At 44.1% G+C, this 25,595-nt stretch overlaps 1 protein-coding gene, 1 long non-coding RNA gene and 1 other non-coding gene across 3 annotated transcripts; 1 reads left to right on the top strand and 2 right to left on the bottom strand.

Annotated features, from left to right (window-relative positions):
• Positions 1-8,138: 8,138 nt before the first annotated feature.
• LOC125917454 (collagen alpha-1(II) chain-like) lies at positions 8,139-10,931 on the bottom strand. The gene is made up of 2 exons (XM_049623650.1): positions 10,264-10,931; positions 8,139-9,583 (listed from the first exon to the last, which is right to left on the bottom strand). Exons 1-2 carry the CDS (start codon positions 10,929-10,931, stop codon positions 9,280-9,282), a joined length of 972 nt encoding a protein of 323 aa, XP_049479607.1. The 3' UTR covers positions 8,139-9,279.
• Positions 10,932-11,488: 557 nt separating this feature from the next.
• On the top strand, positions 11,489-23,323 carry LOC125917453 (uncharacterized). The gene is made up of 2 exons (XR_007456194.1): positions 11,489-11,725; positions 16,385-23,323. It is a non-coding gene; the product is annotated as an uncharacterized LOC125917453 (long non-coding RNA).
• LOC125917455 (U6 spliceosomal RNA) lies at positions 14,536-14,642 on the bottom strand. The gene has a single exon (XR_007456196.1). It is a non-coding gene; the product is annotated as a U6 spliceosomal RNA (small nuclear RNA).
• Positions 23,324-25,595: the final 2,272 nt, after the last annotated feature.

Here is a 25,595-nt window from a genome sequence, read left to right as displayed (position 1 = left end):
GAGACAGAGCATGAACGGGGGAGGGGCAGAGAGAGAGGGAGACACAGAATCGGAAACAGGCTCCAGGCTCCGAGCCATCAGCCCAGAGCCCGACGCGGGGCTCGAACTCACGGACCGCGAGATCGTGACCTGGCTGAAGTTGGACGCTTAACCGACTGTGCCACCCAGGCGCCCCTCCTGAAGATTTTAAATTATAGACTTAATTTTAAACAGTAGATACAGGACTATTTAGGTTTTATGTTTCTTATTTTTATGTATCTTTATATTTCTTATTGGTAAACTGTATTTTCAAGGAACTTGTCTTTTTTAATCAAATTTTTAGACTTATTGTCATAAAGCTCAGTATGATCTCATTTGTAACGACTGAAAATCTGTAGAAATGTTTCCTTTCAAATTTTTTGGCATTATTTGTGCTTTTTAAAATTAGTCTCACCAGGGGCTTAATAATGTTATTAGTCTCATCTAAGAAAGAACTTTTGACTATGTTTCCATTTATTCGCACTTTCATTGTACTTAATTAGCTGCTCTCTTTCTCATTTCTCATGAAGAATACTTGGCTTATTTTTGTCTTATTTTCTATTAAGAAACATAACTTTCAATGTTAGTATGGCTTTAGTTGCACCTTAATTTGAGAATGTAGTATTCGAAAATTTTTTTCAGTTTAAAATATTTTCTAATTCCTATTGTGATTAAAAAATTTTTTTTTAAGATTTATTTATTTTTGAGAGAGAGACAGAGCGAGAGGCAGAGCGAGAGTGGGGGAGGGGTGGAGAGAGAGGGAGACACAGAATCTGAAGCAGGCTCCAGGCCTGCGGGGGTGCGAACCCAGGAAGTCAGGCACTCAACTTACTGAGCCACTCAGGCGCCCCCTATTGTGATTTCGAAAGAAAAAAAAACATCCATGCGTTATTCAGGAGTATACACAGTTTTCAAATATGTAGGTATTTTTTTACTTACCTTTTTTCTTCTCGTTTTCTAGCGTCATTGCATCATTGTCTGAGAATGTACTCTGTATAATTCAGAGCATTTGAAATTTGTTGAGACTTGCTATATTGCCTGGCCTTTTCATAAACATTCCACGTTCACGTGAAAAGACTCTGTGATCTGCAGTTGTGAGCCCAGTATTCTCTCTCTCTATATCTATTAGGTAAAGCTTTGCTTATCCTGTTATCCAAATCTACTTCTTACTAGTTTTACATCTGTGTGTTCTAACAGTTGCTGATCCACATATCGTCTGCTAGAAGTGTAGATTTGTCTTTATCGTCTTGCAATTCTGCCCATGGTTTTGCTTTGCAGATTTTGAGGATATGTGTGTTAGGCTTGGACAAATTTAGAGTTGTTATATCTTCTTGGTGAATTAAGTATATTTTCATTATGATGTGTCCCTCATAAAAATTTCTAGTAATGCTTTTTGCAGTAAACCCACTTTGTTTTGGTTAGTTTTTGCATAGTGTGTGTCTTTTTAAATTTGTTTTTGTTTGAAAAATCATGGGGGTGTCTGGATGGCTCCGGCGGTTAAGCGTCTGACTCTTCATTTCAGCCCAGGTCATGATCTTATGGTTGGGGAGACTGAGTCCTTCGTGGGGCTCTGGCTGACAAGGCGGAGCCTCTTTTTCTGCTCTTCTCCCACTTGTGTGCTCCCTCTCAAAATATATAAAGATTAAAAAAAAATAGTGGTAAAATACACCTAACACACAGTTTACCATCTTAACCATTAAAAAATTGAAAAAAAAAGTTTGCTGTTTTATTTATTTTTGAGAGAGAGAGAGAGAGAGAGAGAGCGCTAGCAGGAATGGGGGCGGGGCAGAGAGGGAGACACAGAATCTGAAGCCAGCTCCAGGCTGAGCTGTCAGCACAGAGCCCTGACACAGGGCTTGAGCTCATGAACCGCGAGATCATGATCTGAGCCAAAGTCAGATGCTCAACTGACTAAGCCACCCAGGCGCCCCTAAAACATTTTTTTTTTTATGGTGGTAAGAAACACATAAACTTTACCATTTTAATCATTTTCACAGTGTACAGTTAAGGAGTGTTAAGTACGTTCACAATGTTTTGTGATTTCTCTCTATAACTTTCTTGCCAAACTGAAAACTGTACCCATTTAACAACAATCCCCCCATCTGCCCTCCCACCAGGCCCTGGCAATTACCCTCTACTTTGTATGATTTTGATTAACTTAGGTATCTCATATAAGTAGAATCATATGTAATTTGTGTTTGTGGTCCTGGCTTATCTCAAGTAACACAATGTGCTCAAGGTCCATCCACGTTGTAGCAGGTGTCAGCATTTGCTTCCTTTTCAAGACTGGATAATATTCCATTGTATGTGCAGATCACATTTCTTTAATCCATTCATCTGTTGATGGACACTTGGGTCGCTTCTACCTTTTTGCTATTGTGAAGAACGCTCATACGAACAAGGGTCTACAACTAAATAACATGTTTCAGTCCTTGCTTTGGGGTATATACTCAGTAGTGGAGTTGCAAGGTCATATGCTCATTCTTTTTAATCTCTTGAGGAACTGCCATAGCTTTTTTTTTTTTTTTAATGTCTACTTATTCTTGAGAGAGCGCAAGCAGGGGAGGGGCAGAGAGAGGGTGACAGAGGATCCAAAGTGAGCTCTGCACTGACAGCAGCAAGCCCAACGTTAAGGTTCGAACTCCCCAACTGCAAGATCATGACTTGAGCCGAAGTCGGATGCTCAACCGACTGAGCCACCCGGGGGGCCCCAACATGCAGCATTGTATTAGTTTCAGGTATACAATATAGGGACTCTACAATTTTATACATTACTCAGTGCTCATCACGATAAGTATACTCATTAATTCCCATCACCGATTTCCCCCCCCCCCCCCCCCCCCCCACCACCTACCTCCTCTCTGGTAAACTGTGTGTTCTCTATAGTTAAGAGTCTGTTTCTCGGTTTGTCTCTTTTTCTTTGCTTGTTTTGTTTCTTAAATTCCACGAGTGAAATCACATATATCTTTCTGTAACTGACTTATTTTGCTTAGCATTATTTTCTCTAGCTCTATCCAGGTCATTGCAAATGGCAAGATTTCATTTTCTTTATGGCTGTATAGTATGCCACTGCATATATATATATATATATATATATATATATATATATATCACCTTTTTTTCTATCCATTCATCTATCAATGGACCCTTGGGTTGCTTCCATAATTTGGCTATTATAAATAATGCTGCAATAAACATTTGAAAAAAATTTGTATTTTTTTGGTAAATGGCCAGTAGTGCCATTACTGGATTGTAAGGCAGTTCTATTTTTAATTTCTTGAGGAAACTCTATACTATTTTCCACTGCAGCACCACCAACAGTGCACAAGGGTTCCTTTTTCTCCACATCCTCCCCAACACATTTCTTGTTTTTTTTTTTTTTTTTTTTTTTTTTTTTTATTTTAGCCATTCTGACTGGTGTGAGATGTTATCTCATTGTAGTTTGGATTTGTGTTTCCCTGATGATGAGTGATTTTGAGCTTTTCACATGTTGGTTGGCTATATGTAGGTCTTCTTTGAAGAAGGGTCTGTTTAAATCTTCTGCCCATTTTTTTTTTTTTTTTTTGCTGTTGCTAGTAAGAACGAAGAGAGCACATGAGTGGGGTAGGGGCAGAAGGAGAGAGGAAGGGAGAAGAGAAGAGAGAATCTTCGGCAGGCTTCATGTTCAGTGTGGAGCCTGATGTGGGGCCTGATCCCATGATCCTGGGATCATGACCTGAGGTGATATCAAGAGTCAGATGCCCAATTAACTGAGCTACCCAGATGGCCCTCTTCTGCCCATTTTTAAATTGGATTATTTGTGTTTTTTTGGTGTTGTGTTGTATCAGTTCTTTATATATTTTAGATACTAACCCTTTATTGGATGTGTCATTTGCAAATATTTTCTCCCATTCAGTAGGTTGTTTTTTTAGTTCTGTTGTTTCCTTCACTGTGCAGGTTTTTATTTTGATGTAGTCCCAATAGTTTATTTTTGTTTTTATTTCCCTCACCTCAGGAGAGAGATCTAGAAAAATGTTGCCATGGCTGATGTCAGAGACATTCATGCCTGTACTCTCTTACAGGATTTTGTATGGTTTCGGACTAGGCAGTAAATTCTGGTTAGATTAAGTGAGAAGAAAAAGAACAAAATCTAGGAAAGAGAAAGGAGTGAGAAGGGGAGAATGAAGAAGGATTTGGGCAGAATAGAGATGGAGGTGGAAATGTGGGAGGAAGAAAAGAAGAAAAAGGTGAAAACAGGGAAGAATAAAATTCTATGGAATTCTCTTTAGTTTTTATCAAAGCCTTGTAGCCAACGATTCTCTAGCAACCCACAGTTTCTGCTTTTCTATAAAAACTAAATAGCTTCCCATTTTCATTTTATTTTTTTTCCATTTATTTATTTATTTTGAGAGTGAGAAAGAGTGTGAGAGAGCGAGCAAGTGGGGAAGGGGCAGAGAGAGAGAGAGAGAGAGAGAGAGAGAGAGAGAGAGAATCCCAAGCAGGCTCCATGCTGTCAATGGAGGGCCTGATGTGGGGCCTGATTCCATGAACTGTGAAATCGTGACCTGAGCCGAGATCGAGTCAGAAGCTTAAGCAACTGAGCTACCCAGCACAACCCCCCCTCCTTCCCCACCATTGTCCTTTCTTTGTCAACCATTTACTGATTTTCATGACTGGTTGTGGAGAAGGGTATTCAGTCCCTTACTCAACAAGTAGTTATTAAGTACTGTATGATAAACTCTGTTGTGGGCAGTAAGGATAGACACAGTAAATGAAGAAAGCATAAGCAAATCCTTGCCTTCATTGAACTCTCATGCTAGCGGGCTGTAGGAATCGTGGTGTAGTCATTAGGTGCTGGATGCTACAGCAAATGGACAAGTTCTCAATGGATCAACCGTAATAGAGGTCTATTGTCTGCTCAGCTTAGAGTCTGATGCATGTATTTTTGATAAGGCAGATTTCCATAGTCATACTTTTGCTCTAAGTCCATCTGTAAGAACTAGTCACAAGGCCCCAGCCAGCTGCAAGGGCATAGCTGGGAAATGTTGTTCTCAGCAGCAAACAGACATCTTTGGTGATCAGCAAGTTGACTCCTCACATGGAGAGAGACAGACAAGAAACTGAATTACTAAGCAAATTACTTTTTATGTTAGAAGGTGATAAATGCCTTGGAAGAAAAGCATGGAAAGAAATACAGAGCACGTGGGGTCCGTGGGTAGCTCAGTCGGTTACATACCCGACTTCAGCTCAGGTCACGATCTCAGGGTTCCTGAGTTAGAGTCCCTCTTTGGGTTTGCTGCTGTCCGCACAGAGCCTGCTTCGGATCCTCCGTCCCCCTCTCTCTGCCCTACCCCCACTCATGCTCTCTCTCTCAAAAATGAATAAAGTTAAAAAAAAAAATACAGCATGTGTCTGAGGAATATTGAAATTCACAGAATAGTAAGGAGACTCACTTGGGTGAGCAAAGGCTTGAAGCAGGGGAGGGAGCGAATCATGTGGACATATTACTGGAGGAGGGAACACTCAAAAAAGGAGGCCATCATGGCTGAGGCGGAGCAAGGCTGAGAGAGGTGGGCGATGGGGTCAAAGAGAAGAGGCTGATCGTGCGGGACTCTGGTTTCTTTTCCGAATGGCAAGAGAGGAAGGAAACCAGAGGGTCACATGCAGAGGACAGAAAGGATTTGATATGCATTTTATTAGCCAGACCAGCCATCGCAGCTACCCTCAGAATGCCCTGGAAGGCGTCAAAGGGGAGAAGATGTCCGTGGACTGGACCAAAGTGGCAATGATGGTTGTGATGAGAAACGGCAGGATTCGGGGTACGTTTTGAAGGCAAAGCAGGATTTGCAGATGGACTGAAGGTAGAGTTTGGCAGGGTTAGGAGACTGTGGCCTGATCAATTTCAAGGATGGAGTTGCCAAGAATGGAGCTGGGGAAGACCGTGGTGGAGTGTATTTGTGGGTGGAGATCAAGAATCTGGTTCTGGATGTAAGGGTTAAATTGTAGTGTAGGGCTAATCTGTAGCCTTAAGAAATAACAGCTTTGTTTTAACACTGTAGATTAAGAGATAACAGCCTTGTCCTATCAATCAAGGGAACAAAAGTTTAAGGGAAATCAACTGGTTTAGTGTTTGATTGGATTGGGGCAAGGAAATGTCTGAACTGTTTCCACCCCCATCTGGGAACTATTTCTTTGTTCTGTCCCCAAGTGATGATAAGACGATGTGGCCAGCTATAAAAGCTCTGTACTCCTGTACCCCGGCTGTTTGAGACCGCACTCTGGTCAAGAGTGCCGGTCCCAATCGGTTGGCTTTGCCTCTCATTGCAATAAATTTTGTTGTGACTGTCACTGGTGCCCGAAGCATTCTGTTTCAGGAGTCGTGTGGATGCAACACTGGACACAAGGAGTTTGGGATGTTTATGAGAGATCGAAGTGGGAAGGGCAAGAGTCTGAAGCTCAGGAGAAAGCCCTGGACTCGAGCTGTAGATTGGAAGCCCTACTTTAGGCTAAAGATGGTATTTAAAGCCTTAAGACGGAGATTGGGGGGGGGTGGTCAGGGGAGTGCAGCAAACAAGAGAGACCCAAGGACAGAGGCTTGGGATTGAAAAGAAAGTGTAGCCAGTGAGGGGGATGGGGAGGAAGGGCTGGAGCAGTGTTTTTATCAGATCAGAATCACAATGAAGTGCCACTAATGTTGGCCAGGGGGTCTGTTTCCCCTCCAACTTCATTCCTATTTGTGCATGTCTAGTTGTGGGTGGTCAGTGTGGCCTGAAGAGATGGGATGGCGGGCCCTCAGCCCTTCCTTCCATACTTCAGCACTATTTCACCACCACCACCCTACTCTGATAAACGTGTGGCTCAGGGGTCCCTGGCTGGCTCAGTCAGTAGAGCAAGTGACTCTTGATCTCCGGGTTGAGTTTGAGCCCCACGCTGGGGGTAGAGATTACTTAAAAAAGAAAAATCAATGTATGGCCATTCATTCAACAAATATTTTGCTAAGCGTCTATTTATGTGCCAGGCCCAGGTCTGGGCCCTGAGTGAACAAACCAGACGAGGCATGTGTCGTTGTGGAGCTTACACTCTAATGGGGTTTGGGGCAGATAACCGACAAGCACCGTCATTTCTAATGCAGGGTAAGAGAATAGAGAGTGACGTGCTTCGGTTAAGAGGATCAGGAAAGTCCTCTTGGAGGAGGTGACATTTGAGAGCTGAGTGTTGGAAAGATGATGGTCATCAGATCTGGGGCAACTGGGTCCTAAGTGGAAGGAAGCTTGAGGTGCTGCGGGGGGAGACAAGGCCAGTGTGCGGGATCACGGTGAAGGAGGGAGGGAGGCAAGATCTACCTCACGCCAAGAGCCTACGGGCCACAGTTGGGAATTTGGATTTTATTTCGACTGTTAAGGGGCTGCCTTTGATGGGGTGAAGCAGAAGAGTCAGGTATTTCCATTAACATTTCAGGCATGCCACAGGATTGGTCGGGTGGAGAATGGACCACAGCGGGCCGAGTGGAGGCCGGGAGAAGAGTTGCCATCTAAGTCAGGCAACAGGTGGTGTCTTGGACAGGGATAAAGCAGGATGCACCCTGGAGTGGACGAATGGGTCAGGCAGTCACAGAATAAATTGTGTGCCTCTCTGGGTCAAGGCCTATGCAAGGCAAAGAAAGGTACCCACCAAGGAAACGTGGGAAAGGCACAGTCCTTGCTGGCGTTTTATTCAGCGTTTAATTTTAGGAAACTCAGACCACACACCTGAAGTGCTGCTATGTAGACACAAAGCACCCATTAAGTAAGTACACAGGAGTATCTAAGCAAGTGTAGGAGAAATGGAAAAGGAGCAAGGGGGGGTATTGGGACGAGGGTGATGAGGGAGAGTGGGGCAAGCTGAGGGCACAGTACAGGCTAACAGCAATACCTCCCCACCCCCGGTGGGGGGGGGGCATGTTGGACATTTCTTGGACACTCCCAGCTACCCCAAAACAGGAAAGGACAAAAAACAAATAAGAGTCTGCATAGTTTACAAGAAAAAGACAATCTTATCACTGGCCTAAAGTCCAGGAACTCCCTACAGTCTTAATGTTAATGCTTTGCTAGAGGGAAAAACAACCTTAGCTTGACAATAGCTAGGCCTTAAGTAAGTCTTTAGCATGTGAAAGTCTCTTTGGAAACTCCCTGTGGACTTTATCTCCCCCGACTCCATAAAATGGTCACCCCCCCCCTCCCCAACTTGCAGTGTAGCTGTTCCTGCCCATGGATCCTGTCCCCCAGCTTTAATAAAATCACGTTTTGCACCAAAGACGTCTTCAAGAATTCTTTCTTGGCTCTGTACCCCACGAGCCCCCCATCAGCCCAAAAACCTTGGGGGCCTCCTTTAGATGGGAGGGGAAGGCCATTATTCAGATGGCAACAACAGAGGGCCCTCTGGGCCCCGCCCCCTTGTCCACAGGCCCCATGTGGATGCCTGAGCCCAACAGCTAAGAACCTGGCTCCAGGCTTCAGTTTCCCAAGCTCAGAGAAGTGGGTGACTCAGGGGAGGTCCCTCCCCAGCACGCCTTGTTCTTTGCCTGGAGTGACTCATTACCTTGTTCCCTCCCTCACGGCTGACCCCGGGCCAATCCCTTAATGAGTCTACACCTCATTCTACTCATTTGGCCGGGACAATTGCCTGGTGGATTTTTTTTTTTTTTTTTTTTTTTTGCTCCCTGGGGCAGGGCTCGTGTCCGCATCCATCTAGGTTCCTCGAGAGAGAGGGCTGTGGGTCTGGAACAGAGCAAAACCCTAGGGTAGACCCAGGCCCTAGGCACTCCCCGTGCCCCGAAGAGGGCTTTAATGCCCATGCATTCTTCTAATTTCAGAGCCCTTGAACAGCATTTGGTAGGGAACACAGTTTCACAAGCACTGATGTCCTAGAGGATTCTCCCTTGGACACTTCTTTGTAAACGCTTGCTTGGTGGGGGATGGGGCGGGGGGGGGGGAAGCAACCAGAGTCGCCGTAAAGGGAAAGAGCTGGGGGACTGACTACGAGGCTTCAGGGGGTATGGGACCACTGCGCTTGAGTGAGGACGCGTGGTGTGGTCGCCGCGCTCAATCGAAAGCCGGCGGCGGGTATCGGGCAGAGCTCTGCGCCCTACAAAGAGTCCGCGGGCGGGAGCAGAGGCCCCTCCGGCGTGCGTGGGCTGCAGGGCTGCTCGCCCCGCGTCTCGTAGCCCCCTCCTTAAAGCGAACCCGGGCAACTCCGGACGTCCCCCCACAACCCCCCGGCGGGAGTGGCGCCCGCGGTCCTCCCCTAGCTCTGCCTCCGGGGCTCGCCGCCCCGCTGGGACCCGGCAGGTGGACCCCGGTGGGCGCACCCTCCTCCCAGCCCTGGACTCTCTCCGCTCGCGGACTCTCCCGGGGCCCTGGCGCGCCTCCCCGTCCGGGCCAGAGCCCGCAGCCTGCGCCCCCGAGTTACCTGCCCCAGGAAGTCACAGTCCACTCTCAGCCGGGACTGCAAATGGGTGGATACGGCAGTGCCCAAAGCCACATTCCTAGGGGAGGGGTCCCCACCTAGAGGGTCACGGATCACGTTACCGGCCGAGGGGAGGAGACAGCTGAAGGGAGAGCAGACGGGTAAAAGTTGCATTCAGCTTCTTACTTCCCCCCAACCCCCAAACACGCTTTGACGCCGGGGATAGTGTCCGCCCAGGTCCTGGAGCCCGAGGGCCTCGGAGCGCTTTGCTAGGACAGAGGCACCTTTCCACCCGCGGATGCCGGAGTCAGAGCGCCTACGGGGCTGCGGGGCTGCGGGGCTGCAGGGCCCTGCAGGCGACCCACGGATGCCCCGGGGCAGGGAGCCGGCCACGAGCCCGCCGCCGGGCACCGAGGATCTAGAGCAGTAACAGACGCATAAATGCGCATAAATAAATCAATGAGCAGCTCTCTGCTGCCAGCAGCAGGGAAACCTCGGGCTGATTAAATGCAGACGTGGGGTGTCTGCCAGGGCAGGAGGGCGGCGGGGCAAAGGGAACAGGCGTGGAGACGAGGGGTGGGGGGAAGGGAGCCCAGAGGCAGGAGCAAAGAGGAAAACCCAAAGCCACATTTTTAAAATGGGGGTGAATTTTAAATGCAAACAGCCCGGAGGAGGGGAGGGGGCCGGTCTGCAGGCGCCCGGGCCGGCCCGCCTGCCGGGGCAACTTTCCGGGCGGGAGGTGCGGCCGGAGGGGCGGCGCCGGCGGCGGGAGGCGGGAGTCGGGGGCCGAGGGGGGGAGTCACTTTAAAGGCTCTTTCTTACCCATAATGCTTTGTGGGGACGTTGACAAGTGGATCCAAGATGGCGTAGAAAGTAATGACAGGTAAGTCCTGACTTCCCCCTTCTCTGCTGCTGGGACCGCTCCGCGAGCTGCCGGAGCCCTCTGGGGAGGAGACCTGACTCCCCTCCGGTCCCCGAGGCCCCGGGAGGGGCGTCCCTCGGACGGGCTGGGGACTCAGGCGGCCGCGGCGGGGCCTGGGAAGCGGGGCTCTTCGAGGCGAGGCCCGGACGCTGGGGCTGTTTACAGCTTCTTCCCCTCCTCGGTCCCCTTCCCCTCCGCTGGGGGCCGCGGCGCCCGGGGCCCAGGCGGTGGAGGGGGCTTTGCAGACCTGGGCCGCGAGCCTGTGGGAGGTTTCTCCAGCCGCGGGCACTCGGGTGGGGGGGGGGGTCGAGCCGCCTTGCACGCTGCCCTCCTCCGGGTCGCGGCTGGGGGTGGGGAGCGTGCGGGCCTCCCACGCCCCGCTCGATCGCCCCCTCTGGGCTCGGACTTGCAGCGGTGGGGCGGGGGCCGAGGGTGGGCGTCGGCAAAAGTGGGTCAGGGGTGCGCCCCCTTCCTCCCCCGCCCGGGGCTGTTGCCCGAGCTTCACTTTTCTCCCCCCCCCCCTTTCTCCGCCCCCTCCTCGGAAATTCTCATTGGCCCACAAGCGCATCAACAAAAATAAAAACTATCAAAAAAAAAAAAAAAGACTATCTTTTCCTGGAGATTCTTTTAAGACTCCCCTTTCCTCGGGGTAAGGGACTGCAGTTTTATTTAGGGAACTTTGATTCCTCTCTCCTCAAATTATTTGAGCTTTCTGCACCCTACCCTTAGCTGGGGATCCTTCAGACAGGGCTGGAAGCCAAGGGTCTTAGGATTCTTGGATTGGGATCCTCCGGTTTTGTTTGAAACTCAAAATTGTTATTCCTTCTCCTTCACAACTTAGACTTTTCGGGCAAATCGTTAATATGTATAATTCCAGAGACAGTGGATGCCGGGTGTGGGTGGGAGGTGGGGTGGGGAGGGAGGAGTTGTTCTGGCTAGTTTGTTCTTAATTTTGCCCTGTCTTAAACTTACATTAATGAGGTTTCTTGTCCTTTATTTCTTTTTTTTCCTTCTTTGAAAGTAAAATCAGTCAGTGTTGAAAGAGCTGACTTTTTTTTTTTTTTTTTTTTTACATTTTGGATCTTAAGAGAATTTTATAGTCTATTCTGCCATCACACAGAAAGGAGAAGTGCTTTTATTTTAAACTAAAACAATCATTTACAAAACTGCTTACTGTACCATTTTGGTAACTTTTTCCATTTAAATTTTAGAAGCCCTTTTACTTGGGGCTGATAAAGTTATTTGCTACTGGTGATGCCTGTTACTGATGTTGTACAGACACATTTTACTTTTCTGTTTGCCTCAGGAATTGGATGAAGTAATTGATCACTAAAGAACTACAGTGCTGATGAGGTGTGTAAGGTGAGACTGGAGTTAAGAATGATTTACCTTTTTCCCCCCTTCTTTATTTTAACTAATGCACAAGGGTGAGGCTGAAACTAAATTGACTGGACCATCTTTATTTTCCAAACATCTCAATCAATCACATGGGTGTATAGGCAGGGCTCCATTTAGAAAGGAGAAATGTGTCCTATGGACCAAACTTTTCAGTTGTTGAACATGCTCAGCTATAGTGGAGCGTATCCACAGCCAAATGTTATTTGCAACTCTCCTTGATCAGTATCTTCACCAGGGGTCATTATATTTAAATTTCCTTGTGTAATTTCAGTTGGATGTCTTAATTTCTTGTGTGTATTGGGAGCCATCACATACTCCACATTGAGCGTTAGTGATTGTTTATGTGGATTTTGTGTGTCCACAGTTCCTGGGACTCTTGTCAAATATAACCTTTCCTTTGGAAAGATTTATTTTAGGCATCAGTCTCTCCTTTTGTTTTATAAAAACTGGAATAATACTTGTCACGTGGTTATTTTGAAATAGAAAACAAGGGTGTTGAGATTTTAGCTTATTAGGGCTAATTTTTGGTCCTATGTGATATGTGAATTGGAAGTGTTGCTTTAATCTAATTTAGAATGCTTTGGATTTAAAGGACATTGATAGAGTGTTTGTGAGCAGTTATAATTCAGTAAGGAGGAGGAGAGAAGTTTGCTAATTTTACATTTTTCACCAGCACTTTTCTCAACTTTAAAAATATTTTGTTATGGTTTATTGAGAAAATGTAAAGTTATTATGGGAAATTGGTCATTGTTTGTGTCTGTGTGTGTGTTTTTTCCCCAACACATCTGGGTAGCCTTTGGATTTTGAGATCCTGTCACAAACTTCCTATTTATCACAATATCTATTTAAGGAGAATAAGCTGTGTTTTATTTTTTTTCCAGATTGAGGCATACTATTGACATTTTGCTTTACCAAAAAAAAAAAAAAAAAAAAAAAAAGGAAACCCCCAAAACAACAAAAACAAAACAAAACCGTACACACAAAAACCTGGGAGGGGAAGGTGGACATAAATCAATCATCCTTCTGTAAGTGCACAGGCCACATTTGCTTGTGTTTGAAACTTGTGTGTATTACATAGATTTTTATGTATTTTTTATTAAAAAAGTTTTTTTTAATGTTTATTTTTGAGAGACAGACAGTGTGAGAGGGCAAGGGGTAGAGAGAGAGGGAGACACAGAATCCGAAGCAGGCTCCAGGCTCTGAGCTGTCAGCACACAGCCTGATGCCGGGCTCGAACTCACAAACCGAGAGATCATGACCTGAGCTGAAGCCGGACGTTTAACCGACTGAGCCACCCAGGAGCCCCCATAGATTTTTATTTTTATTCTTTGCTGAGCAAATGTGGATTTTAAAATTTATTTTCAGCTTACAGATAGAGGCATATTCATGCCTTAGACCTCCCAATCAAGACCTTTTATTTTTATTTATTTATCTATTTAATTTTGCAGATTACTTTGTGGAAAGGAACCAGTGATCTATGTCTTGGCCGATGGAGATGTTTGTTTGTGGTCTGAAAAACTGAATATTTAGGACCCCTGCCTGGTTCAGTTGGAAGAACATGAGACTCTTGATCTCTGGGGTCAGGAGTTTGAGCCTTATGTTGGGTGTAGAGAATGCTAAAAAAATAAATAAGGACAAACTTAAAAAAATTGAGTATTTAGAAATAGGTAGTCTCTTGTGGCTAGTGTTGTTTGGCCTGCATTGTGTCAAGACCTTTTCCACAGTTTTCATACGTGTAGACCATGTAAATTGTCAGTAGTCACTTGAAAGTGAAGTTAGTGGTTGGCCATCAAACAAGTTGTTACACAAAGTATTCTAAAATAAGAAGTACCTTCGTCTTAAAGGTTGAGGCAAAGTAGAAGTCTGTCTTTTAGCTGAATAAAGGCAGCTTTTTTCGTCTATCCTTTTGGCTGAGAAGCTAGGACACTATTTTTAGGTAAGGCTGTAGTTTTGGGGAGTCATTAAGTACCTCTCTGTCAGGTGGCAAACTTGTTTTTTGCCACTGTTAGCAAGATTTTTCATCTTCTAATATCAAAAATGTTCAGTCTGCATCATTATAAAGTCTGTATACATTTATGGACTGGCCAGTGTTTTCCTGGAGAGGGGAGGGATGCCAAAACAACAGGACAGATCATCAGGCAGAGGGCCTTGTGTAGTTTAAAAATACACGGCATATTCATGAAAGGCTAAGAATATTGCAGAGGGACCTACAAATAAGTAGACCAGATCTCGTACATGCATTTTTATTCCCTGTTTAAGAGGTAGGCTTGGTATTAATATTAAATGCAAGTTAGTCTATAATTGTCTGACTATATTTAAGATCCAAATACAGGCTCAGCACAAGAAATAACATCCTTGGCCTCTTGTTTCAAATGCATAGAAGATTTTGGGCCAAGTTTATTAACTTGTGGATAAACAAGGTAGGGGGAGGGGCTGCTTAAAAATTACGAGCAAACTGTTATGGTTGTTTAGTCTCATAAACGTGGATAAGTGTGCCTGCAAATACAGTTTGATTTCTTATTTTTTTTATTTTTTATTTTTTATTTTATTTTATTTTTTTTCATTGTTTGGGATCTTGAAACTCTTTTTTTTTTTTTAATTTTTTTTTAATTTTTTTTTATTTTTTAATATATGAAATTTACTGTCAAATTGGTTTCCATACAACACCCAGTGCTCATCCCAAAAGGTGCCCTCCTCGATGCCCATCACCCACCCTGCCCTCCCTCCCACCCCCCATCAACCCTCAGTTTGTTCTCAGTTTTTAACAGTCTCTTAAAAATATGGAACGCTTCACGAATTTGCGTGTCATCCTTGCGCAGGGGCCATGCTAATCTTCTCTGTATCGTTCCAATTTTAGTATATGTGCTGCCGAAGCGAGCACTACAGTTTGATTTCTAAGTAATATCTTGAAACGTTTTCTGGGAAAGAACTATGTTATGTGTGGAGAATGTGGACACACCAGCTTACAGTTCATTTAAATTGATGGGTGTAAAAAAATAAAAAAATAAAAAAAAAAATAAATAAATTGATGGGTGTAGTCAGGATTTATGTAGCACTGGCTAGAAGCAACATAAAACGTAGTGGTTTGTCACTCCAGGAGTGGCTGGGGTAATACTTTTGAGTAATCCTGAATTTTAATAGAGTTATTATTCCTTTTTTAACAAATTGGAGTTGTTGTGTGAAGACTTTTAATTTCTATATGTAATATAATTTTTAAAAGCTGTCAGTTGTCTAAGACTAGTTGACAGTTTTTCAGAGTCATACCACCTTGTTTACTTGTATAAATTGCACCGGGTCATTTCTCTAAGAGCAGGAAGTCGTCTGGTAAAACCAACGTTTGTATATTCATCCTGCTTTGAACCAAAAAAAACCCCCGATTCGTCATTAGATCTTCAGAGAACACATGGCATATTTTTTGACTGAACCATTCTGAAGTGTGAATGTTTGTGATTTTTGTTATTTTGGTGCCATATTTTAGGTGTTCTCAGCACATCTGAATTTGCCTTTTTGCTTTCTTCTGTGGAAATTCTCCTTGCGGTGACAATATTCCTGTGAGGGGAGCTTCCTGTCACTAGGCAAAATGTATAACTAACATAGTTTTAAACAGTTGTCTTTATGCAAAACTGACGCATGCTGTGGTAAACAAATTTGAACAGTACTTAAGTGTGTAAAGTAAAAAAGATGGAAAAAAAAAAAAAAAAAGCCTTCGTTCCCTTTCCTCCATCTTTCGTTGTATTCCCTTGAGCTGACCATGGAAAACAGTTGGTGTCATTTGGCTTTTGGAAGACCTGTTACTGGGAATTTATATAGTAGTAGGGAAAGCAGAGGGAGAAGTCGCGGAAGGCATGGCCACTGAACCAGTTTAGATGTGTTGTGCAGGGGCTAACATCTCTTTCCTGCTGATGTTAAGTAATACTGATAATCGTAAACTACCATCAGTTGAAGATAACTGTAATTGAATTGTTAGTGAGACACCCGGTTAATTCCACTGTCGGGATGGTACGCTTTTGATTTGTTGATCCCGTAAGGAAAAAAAAAATATTTGTGAATTGAATTTATATAACCTTAGGGCCGGGGGTAATGGTGGTAATTACCACCTGTAGAATTTTATGATAAACCACACAGTGTGTTTACTATAGTATCTTTATAACTCATCATCTCTCCTTTAATTCTCGGAACAACCCGAAGATACTTGTTGTTATTTCTGTTTTGCCCAGGAGGAGATTTAGGCCAAATGTGAACAACTAGCCGACAGATGTCATGATGACTAGTAGCTTGTGGTGCTGGCCTGTCTTGGAAGGCCTGTGCTCTTCCCCCTGCAATGTGCTCTGCTGCTCATCCCTGGTCTGTCTGATTTTCCAGATGAGGAGATTTAGGCCTGCAGAAGTCAAGTGACTTGCCCAAGGTCACACCGCTAAGTAATAGCAACAATAAACCGAACTTTTATCTCTGGTCTCTTATCTCAGGACTTTTGGTCCTGGCTGATTAGGCTACGTTTTACTGAAATACTATGGACCAGAAGACCATAACGCTGTGAATATTGGATACAAACGCTTCAGAACTGATACATCAGCAAAGGTGTTTTCTACTATGTATTGAAAAGCTTCCTTTTCTCTCTTTCAGAAATTATAAAGAGCTCTGATGGGCTATTTGGGTGATACCCAGTGCAGTGAACTGCAGGTGAGTAAGGTTTAGGAGAGCTTTATTTAGAAAACAAGAACTTGGTGATGCCTGAGGAAGAGAGGAGAGACTTTAAATGTAGAGTGTCTGGCCAGGAAGCATAAGCTGGGACAAGGATGCAGTGATGCTGCATGGTAGGGAAGCTGTGGAAACCTGAAGATGCGGGTCCTGACTGAATTGGCTGCTTCTGGAACAGACTGGATGAGGATGAACATACTCTGAGGAGCCCGGGGGCCGCTCTGCCAGAGTTTGTTTGAAGAGAAGCCAGGGTAGGTTAATCTTCTACTTACGTTTTGATTGAGTAACCGCACAGAGACGACTCCTATCTGCATATGATTAGAACTTGAGAGGCCCTTCAGTTTCTGAGTCAGCATTCTGGAGTGGTAATCCCCCTGTGCTCCCATGAACTTGGGGAAGTATTGAATAGTTTTGTTTTTCCTGTTATCTGCTGTGTGTGTGTTGTCACGAATGACTGTATATGTCTGCATTTTTGTGCATCTAGGTAGTGAGAACACAGCGATAGAAACAAAAGGTTAAACTTTCTTTCCTAATGGTTGTTTTAATTAGTCCCTCATATTTGTTGTCTTTTGCTGAAATGCCCTGCTAAGAAAGGCCATTTGATCTTTATTATTTGTAATTCACAAGAACTAATTTTCTTGGTCCATTATAGCATCTTGGTCTTTCATTTTAAATTTGGACAATGGTGATACTACAGCAAAAACAATTAGAAGACTGTTTTGATACTGTCCTTGTGGGGCATCAGTGCTAAAATTATGTTTTGTTACATTTTCAATGCTAGTCTTTTTTAGACCTCACCAGCTCAAGGAAGCTTCATCTGTTGATAAAATATCTTGCCATCCTGCCTTATGGCCTCTGGCCTCTGGTTTATAAGACATTGCCAGCTACTTTTTACCCATCTGCTTTAAGCTGGAGTTTTCAGTTTTCTGTTCTTTGTAGTTGGAATAACTTTTCTTTTTCCCTTTCACTGTACCTTGGTCTCTTGGCCCTTAGTTCTTTGATTTGTCCATGATTTCAGACTGCTTTTTAAATGTGATACAGTCCCTCACTGAGGCAGCAAGTTGGCTTTGAGAATACCCGACACTTGAATGTGACGCTACTGTATCCTTTCAGGTTTTATAATTGAATGTGGGCTTGGCTCTTTGCTGATTGTCTTTGTTTTTGAGGCTATGCTTGTTTTGCATGATTCATGGGTTCATGGGTGTGATCTGAAGACCATTCGAGATGGTTCCTTAGTCCTTGGAAAGCTATGGTCTGGGGTTGTCATATAGAGGTCATTGTGATAAGGAACGTGTGAGTTCTCAGGTAAGGCCAAAATGCTCAGTGATAGGTTGGATCTTTTCTTGAGGTTCTGTCAAGCTTGTATCCCGGAACCCCTCTTTCTTGAGTATGGGGGGACTTTCTTTTTTAAGTTAACAGGAATGGATATTAAATTGTTAAATATTTAGATTATTACCCTAAAATCGTTGATTTTCTTTTTGGAGTTCCATTAAAAACTATATATGTATGTATACACGTGTACACATACAAGCATTTACATGTGTATATATATGTGTACATATATATATATATTTTATTCATGTCTAATTATAGTGTATGTAATTGGAATTTTTTCTGCTTGTTAGATCATGGAACATTTTCATGTTATAGGTGTCACAATTTTAATTTATATGCTTACATTTTGAAAGGGTGCAAAATATTTCATCAAGTCATGCTCCCATAATTTACTTACATTTTTTAATGTTAGGTTAAACATGTTGCTCCCTGGTTTTCACTTAATACTTTAATCTACATTATTGTAGATGTTTATTATTTTTTGACTAATTATAGTTCTAGGATACATTTCTGAGTGTTGTGTTATAATTTTTTTTTTTTAATGTTTATTTTTTGAGAGAGAGAGACAGGGTGTGAGCAGGGAAGGGGCAGAGAGAGGGAGACAGAATCCGAAGCCGGCTCCGGGCTCTGAGCTGTCCACCCGGAGCCTGATGTGGGGCCCGAACCCACAAACCATGAGATCATGATCTGAGCTGAAGTAGGTTGCTTAACTGACTGAGCCACCCAGGCTCCCCCTGAGTGTATTGTGTTAAATGGAATGAATGTTATTATGACTTTTGATATGTGTTGCCACGCTGTTTTTCAAGAATGTTGTACCAGTTTGTACTATTAGCAGAAACACGGACGTACCAGTTTTACCATAACTGGACAGAAATACATTTTTTCCTTAAAAGTGTTTGCTCACTGGGGCGCCTGGGTGGCTCAGTCAGTTGGGCATCTGACTTCGGCTCCAGTCATGATCTCACAGCTTGTGGGTTCGAGCCCTGCGTCGGGCTCTGTGCTGACAGCTCAGAGCCCGACGCGGGGCTCGAACTCACGGACCGTGAGATTGTGACCTGAGCCGAAGTCGGACGCCTAACCGACTGAGCCACCCAGGCGCCCCTAAAAAAAATTTTTTTAAAAAAGTTTTTGCTCATTTGGTAGTGTAAAGTGGCATTTGCTTTTCTTTGTTTGATAGTGTTGAATTTCATTCTTTGAATCTCTTCATGGTAAATTGTGCGTATTCTCTGCTGTTTTGCGCAATACAGTATTGATGTAAGCTTTGGATAGTAAGGCGAGTATAACCAGGTGATGATAGGTAGTTAATAAAAAGATAACCAGAACACATCCAGTGAAAACGTTCAAAGAGGTCTAGATGGTCAGGGATCTTGGGGACAGTGGTTGAGGGGGAACAGATGGATTATTCCAAGATTCAATTCAGCAAATGTTTCTTGGGCATCCACTTTATACAGTGTGCCACGTGCGTCCTCTGAGTGCTTCTCAAGTCGTCGTCTCGGCCTCTGCCTGGTTGGAGGCGGAGGCTACTTGGGAATGCTTGAGACTTGACCAGTGGGGACTCTGGCTGCCGAAGTCGCTTTGTGGCTGCTTGGAGGGCCGAGGGGATCACCGTGTGGAATATCTGTAGCTCATTCATGGCATACCATCATGTCTTCACACAGTCTTTGAGAAGCTGTCTTGTGAGGAATACGAAGGTGAATAAAACCTCTATTTCCTACTCACAAGGAACGAACCCTCTCGTAGGGAGAACAGGGGCACCAGAAAATGAAAGGACTACTAGGAGTTTGATAGGTGCTCTAAAAGAGGTTCCACCAAGGTGCTTAGGGGTTAAGTAGAGGGAGTGATACTGTCCCCTTGGGGAGATCAGGGAACACTTCAGTTGAAGAAGCGGCATTTAAATTGACCCCCCCGAAGAGGAGAAGGGATGGAAGGAGGCATTCTGGAGGGAAGGATAGCTTGGGCAGAGGCTGGGGTTGGTGCCAGAATGAGTTGGGTGCCAGGAAACCGTGCGTCTAAACTCGTTGGACCCTGGGAGACATAACGGAACGCGATGGAAGATGAGGCCGCAGAGAGGTCAGGACTGGGTCTTGGAGGGTGTTGAGTGCCAAACCGAGGATGAGTATGATGGATTGGCCGTGAGGAGACACAGGGAGGGACTTAGTTGTGCTCATGGCCATAGTTCAGGCGAGGGCCTGAATTGAGTCGATGGCCTTGGGGATGGAAAGGAGGTGACAGATTCAGAAGATATTTTGGAGGTTGAACAGGGTTGTGGGGACTGATTAGGCAGGAGGGGAAGGAAACAGTCAGTTCTAAGTCAGAGGTGATGTTGAAGTGTTTATGCTTGGGTGGCTGGCAGAATGGGCATCAGGAATAGGGACATCAGAGGGGTTTGGAATAGAGAAAAGATGAATTTGGTTTTGTTTGTTGAGTTCCAGAAGCTAGGAGAAAGCCGAAGTCAGAATTTTAGTCCTAGAAGGAACAGATGAGGAAGTTCAGGGCCCAGAGGCATTAGAGGAGCCAGAGAGGTCTCGTACTTACTAAAACCAAGCACAGATGAACCTTCCTGACTCCCAGTCCAGTGTCCCCTTCCCTCCCTCACTGCCAAGAGCTGAAGGTTGTCATCTGGCTGTTGTCCTCACATTCAGGTGTACTCAGTAGAAAGTTGGGAGTGGCGGAGTTTACGTTGGGGAATGAGGACTTGCTTTTTTTATTTTTAACTTTAAAAAATTATTTTATTATTTTTTATTTATTTTATTTTAGAGAGTGAGCGAGCAGGGGAGAGGGAAAGAGAGAGAGAAAGAGAGAGAGAATCCCCAGCAGACTCCATGCTCAGAATTCCTGTTCTGCCTCAGACTTTGTGTTTTGGGCAAACCCCTGAAGTCTTCTTAGTTTGTGAGATGGAGATAAATAATATCAGCTTTGTAAAATCCCTTGAGACAAGGTATGTCAAAACCCTGTATGAACTCTAAACTTTCGGGCTAAATTATTATGCGGGTTTTAGTTGTCAGTAGTAACAAAAAAGTCGTGCTCTTCAACTTCAGGGTTCTGTGTTGCTGGCATAAAGTGTATCTGATTCAACAAATTTTTATTTTTCAGCACATACTTAGGTCAGGAACCTGGGGCTTCAATAGTGAACAAAGCAGACAAAATCCCAGCTCCCATGGAGCTCGTATTCTAGACCTGGGGGGTAATAGTGAGCTGATGCTTTTATAACAGTGGCAAGACACTGTTCTAAGTACTTTTATAATTTAACCTATTTAATTCTTGCAAGAGGCTTGCAAGGTAGATACTGTTATTATCCCTATTTTGCAGATTGGGAGATTGAGGCAGAGTTATGTAGGTTGTCTCAGGTTGCCATGCCAAGATTGAAATTCAGGCAGATCTGGTTTCAAGCTTGTAAACTCTTTTTTTTTTCTTAAATTTTTAATGTTTATTTTTGAGAGAGAGGGAGGAGAGAGCATGAGCTGGGGAAGGGCAGAGAGAAGGGGGGACGGAGGATTCAAAGCGGGGTCGATGCTGACAGCAGAGAACCCGATGTGGGGCTTGAACCCACAAACCACGAGATCATGACCTAAGCTGAAGTTGGGTGCTTAACCGACTGAGCCACCCAGGCACCCCCTCAAGCTTGCATACTCTTAACTCCTGTTCTGTAGAACATTTTAAATTCATTCATGGTATACTAATGTTTAATAACAAAAAAGGTAGGCCCACATTGAAATTAATTCTAAGCAAATAAGTTTTTCTTGTATAAAAAACAAAACAAAACAAAAACCCATGAAAAGTGATGTTAGTTCTCTGCGGATGGTGACACAGTAGTAGTCTTTCATAGAACAAAATTTTTCTCCCTAACTTTTTATAGGCTTCATCAACTTTTTTGGTTTCTTTAGATACAAATGGCCATGTCAATGGAAGGAAGTAATTTTTCTGCTGACCCTTGGACAGAATCTCTTCTTGAATAAATCCCCTTCTTGCTTTTTTACCTTTTTGACCTTTGCCTCCACTCCCCTCCCTTTTGTTACCTTAGGGGCAAGTCCCTTCTCCGATCTCTCCTGCTCTCTGTTCTTCCTTGTTCTCACCACTCTTCTGTCCTCACCAGTCTCATCAGCTGGCCATGTCCTGAGAGAGTCCCTGCCTCCCGCCTTCTCTTTCCTTTTTTTTTTTTTTAAACGTTTATTTATTTTTGAGACAGAGAGAGACAGAGCATGAACGGGGCAGGGTTAGAGAGAGGGAGACACAGAATCTGAAACAGGCTCCAGGCTCTGAGCCGTCAGCACAGAGCCCGACGCGGGGCTCGAACTCACGGACCGCGAGATCATGACCTGAGCCGAAGTCGGCCGCTTAACCCACTGAGCCACCCAGGCGCCCCCCGCCTTCTCTTTCCTAGCTTGCCGCTCGCCAACCACCTTGGACTTGGTCCTGTGTTTTGGCTTTTCTGAGTTTATTTAGTGGGACTAATTTCTCACCTTTGACTCTGGCTCTTGGTCCTTCTTTTTTTATTTAAAAAACATTTTTTTTAAATGTTCATTTATTTTTGAGAGACAGAGCACAAGCAGGGAAGAGGCAGAGAGAGAGGGAGACACAGAATCCAAAGCAGGCTCCAGGCTCCGGGCTGTCAGCACAGAGCCCAACGCGGGGCTCGAACTCACGAACTGCAAGATCATGACCTGAGCCTAAGTCGGATGCTTAACCAACTGAGCCACCCAGGCGCCCCTGCTCTTGGTCCTTCTTCATGGGTAGGGCATACTGGGAAATGGACCATGAGGAATCCTTAAGTTTGCTTCTGGATTAAGCCGTGGGCCTCACTGCTTATAAGGAGGTTATTAAGGCTTGTGTACTTGTAGTTTTTAGAATTTTGGTTAAATATGCATGACAAGAAATTTACCATTTTAGCCATTTTTATATTCATTTCAGTGGCAGTAAGTGCAATCATGTTGTTGAACTGCCTCCACCATCTGTCTCTAAAACTCTCTCATTGCCCCGAACCGAAACTGTGTACCTGTTAAACAACTCTCCATTTCCCCCTCCTGCAAGCCTCTGGCAACCAGCATTCTATTTTCTGTCTCTATGAATTTGCCATTCTAGGTCCCTCATATAAGTACAATCATACATTGTCCTTTGTGCCTGGCTTTTTTCACCTACCGTGGTGTCTTCAGGGCTCACCTATGTTGTGGCACGTGTCAGCATTTCCTTCCTTCTTAAGGCTAAATAATACGCCATTGTATGTAAATGCCACATTTTTAATCCATTCATCTGCGGATGGACACTTGGGTTGTTTCCACCTTTTGGCTGTTAGACATAATGCTGCTGTGAACATGGGTGTACAGATATTTGTTCCAGTCCCTGCTTTTAGTTCTTTTGGATATTAACCCAGAAGTAGAATTGTTGGATCTTGTGGTAATTCTGTGCTTAATGTTTTCCAAAGTAGTAACACCATCGTATGTCCCACCAGCGGTGTACAAGGAGTCCAATTTGTTCACAGCCTCACCAACACTTGTTATTTTCTGGGCTTTTTTTTTTTTTTTTTTTTTTTTTATAGTAGCCATCCTAATGGGTGTGAAATGATAATGTAAACTTATTTATTAAAAAAAAATTTTTTTTTAATGTTTTCATTGATTTTTGAAGGAGAGAGAAAGGGAGAGAGACACACAGAGCATGAGTGGGGGGAGGAACAGAGAGAGAGGGAGACACAGAATTCGAAGCAGGCTCCAGGCTCTAAGCTGTCAGCACAGAGTCCGATGCGGGGTTGAACTCACTAACTGTGAGATCATGACCTGAGCTGAAGTCGGACGCTTAACCGACTGAGCCACCCAGGCGCCCCTAAACTTATTTATTTTTTAAGATTTTTAAGCAGTCTCTGTACTCAACATGGGGCTCGAACCTACAACCCCGAGATTGAGTCACACGCTCCACTCACTGAGCCAGCCAGGCGCCACAAATGTATATCTATTTTAAGGTTGTTTTATATAGAATAATAGAATTTCAGCACTAGAAATGATATTAGGGATTTCTAATCCAATTAGCAGTTGACAGCAAAGGATGTTCTCCTATGCCTTAGCATTTACATTTCTTTCTCAACCAGAGTGTGGCGTTTTGGGCAAACGTGTCTATACTGGATCTAAAGCTCAAGATGAGCTATGTGTGTACTGGGGTACATGACATACAGTTGTTGTTTTTTTTTTAATTAAGATTTTAAAAAATATTTATTAAAATTTTTTAAAGTGTTTTGTTTATTTTTGAGAGAGAGCAGTAGAGTGTGAGTGGGGGAGGGGCAGAAGGAGAGGGAGACACAGAATCTGAAGCAGGCTCCAGCCTCCAAGCTGTCAGCACAGAGCCCGACAGGCCCCGAACCCATGAACGGGGAAGATCATGACTTGAGTCGAAGTCGGACGCTTAACCAACTGAGCCACTCGGGCACCCCAGTGTTTGTTTATTGTTGAGAAGAGCGAAAGCAGGGAAGGGGCAGAGAGAGGGGGACGTAGGATCCAAAGTTGACACTGTGCTGATAGGCTGACAGCATTGAGCCCAATGCGGGGCTCGAACCCACAAACTGGGAGATCATGACCTGAGTTGAAGTCGGATACTCAACCAACTGAGCCACCCAGACGCCCCTATACTGTATTGTTTTATAATCAACTTGTTTTTACTTAACCAAATGGGAGCAGGAAACTCTGTACTGAGTTTCAAACGCTGATTTGAAAATATATTTTTAGAACATAGATTGTTGGTAAATTAAAGACAGCTTTTAAGAGGGATGATGGTGGTTGGTGGTACTGTTTTAATTATGCAGTTGGCTTTTTAAAAATCGATTTATGTTTTATGTAAAAAGCTCAACTGTTTGGGATTATGTGTTTACAAGTCTACACAGATAATCTAAAAGGGAAAATGAAGAAATGCAAATAGAAAATTTTTGTAGTCATAAAGTTTTCTTGGCAAGCAGCAACCTTTTCTAGAAAGTCAGTCTTTTTTTTATTTTTTTATTTTTTATTTATTTATTTATTTTTTTTTAAATTTTTTTTTTCAACGTTTTTTATTTATTTTTGGGACAGAGAGAGACAGAGCATGAACGGGGGAGGGGCAGAGAGAGAGGGAGACACAGAATCGGAAACAGGCTCCAGGCTCCGAGCCATCAGCCCAGAGCCTGACGCGGGGCTCGAACTCACGGACCGCGAGATCGTGACCTGGCTGAAGTCGGACGCTTAACCGACTGCGCCACCCAGGCGCCCCATAGAAAGTCAGTCTTTTAATGTAATTTGATTGCTTCATAAATGTGGGTTTTTAAATATGTATACTTTTAGTGATTAGTAAGCATGTTAAATGATTTGGGAGGAGGCTCAAACTTTTCAAGAAATAATTTGGAATTATTGAAAGAAGGCTACTGCCAGAATTGCTAGCAATTCTAAAATATGGGTCAGGAAAAGCCAAGCTAGTAGATGGAAAAAAACCCCCTCAGTTTTAGCTGCTGATACAGCTTTTAAAATTTAGTTTTTCTTGGGGCACCTGGGTGGCTCAGTCGGTTGAACGTCCGACTCTTGGTTTCAGCTCAGGTCGTTATCTCACGGTTCGTGAGTTGGAGCCCTGTATTGGGCTCTCCGCTGACAGTGTGAAGCCCGCTCAGGATTCTCTCTCTCCCTTTCTCTCTGCCCCCCCCACCCCCCCGCCCCCCGCCACCAAATAAATAAACTTAAAAAAATTAAAAGTTTTTCTTGTTTTTATCATTTTAATTACTAAAACAGATGGTGGAAGGTCCATTAGGGTATTTCTTTTATGTGTTTAAAACATTTTACTTTGCTATGTGATTCCATTC

Source organism: Panthera uncia, unplaced genomic scaffold, assembly GCF_023721935.1.
Source record: "Panthera uncia isolate 11264 unplaced genomic scaffold, Puncia_PCG_1.0 HiC_scaffold_1875, whole genome shotgun sequence".
Taxonomy (NCBI): domain Eukaryota; kingdom Metazoa; phylum Chordata; class Mammalia; order Carnivora; family Felidae; genus Panthera; species Panthera uncia.
The sequence above is the reverse complement of the archived record's forward strand: the minus strand, read 5'-3'. Positions and strand labels throughout refer to the sequence as shown.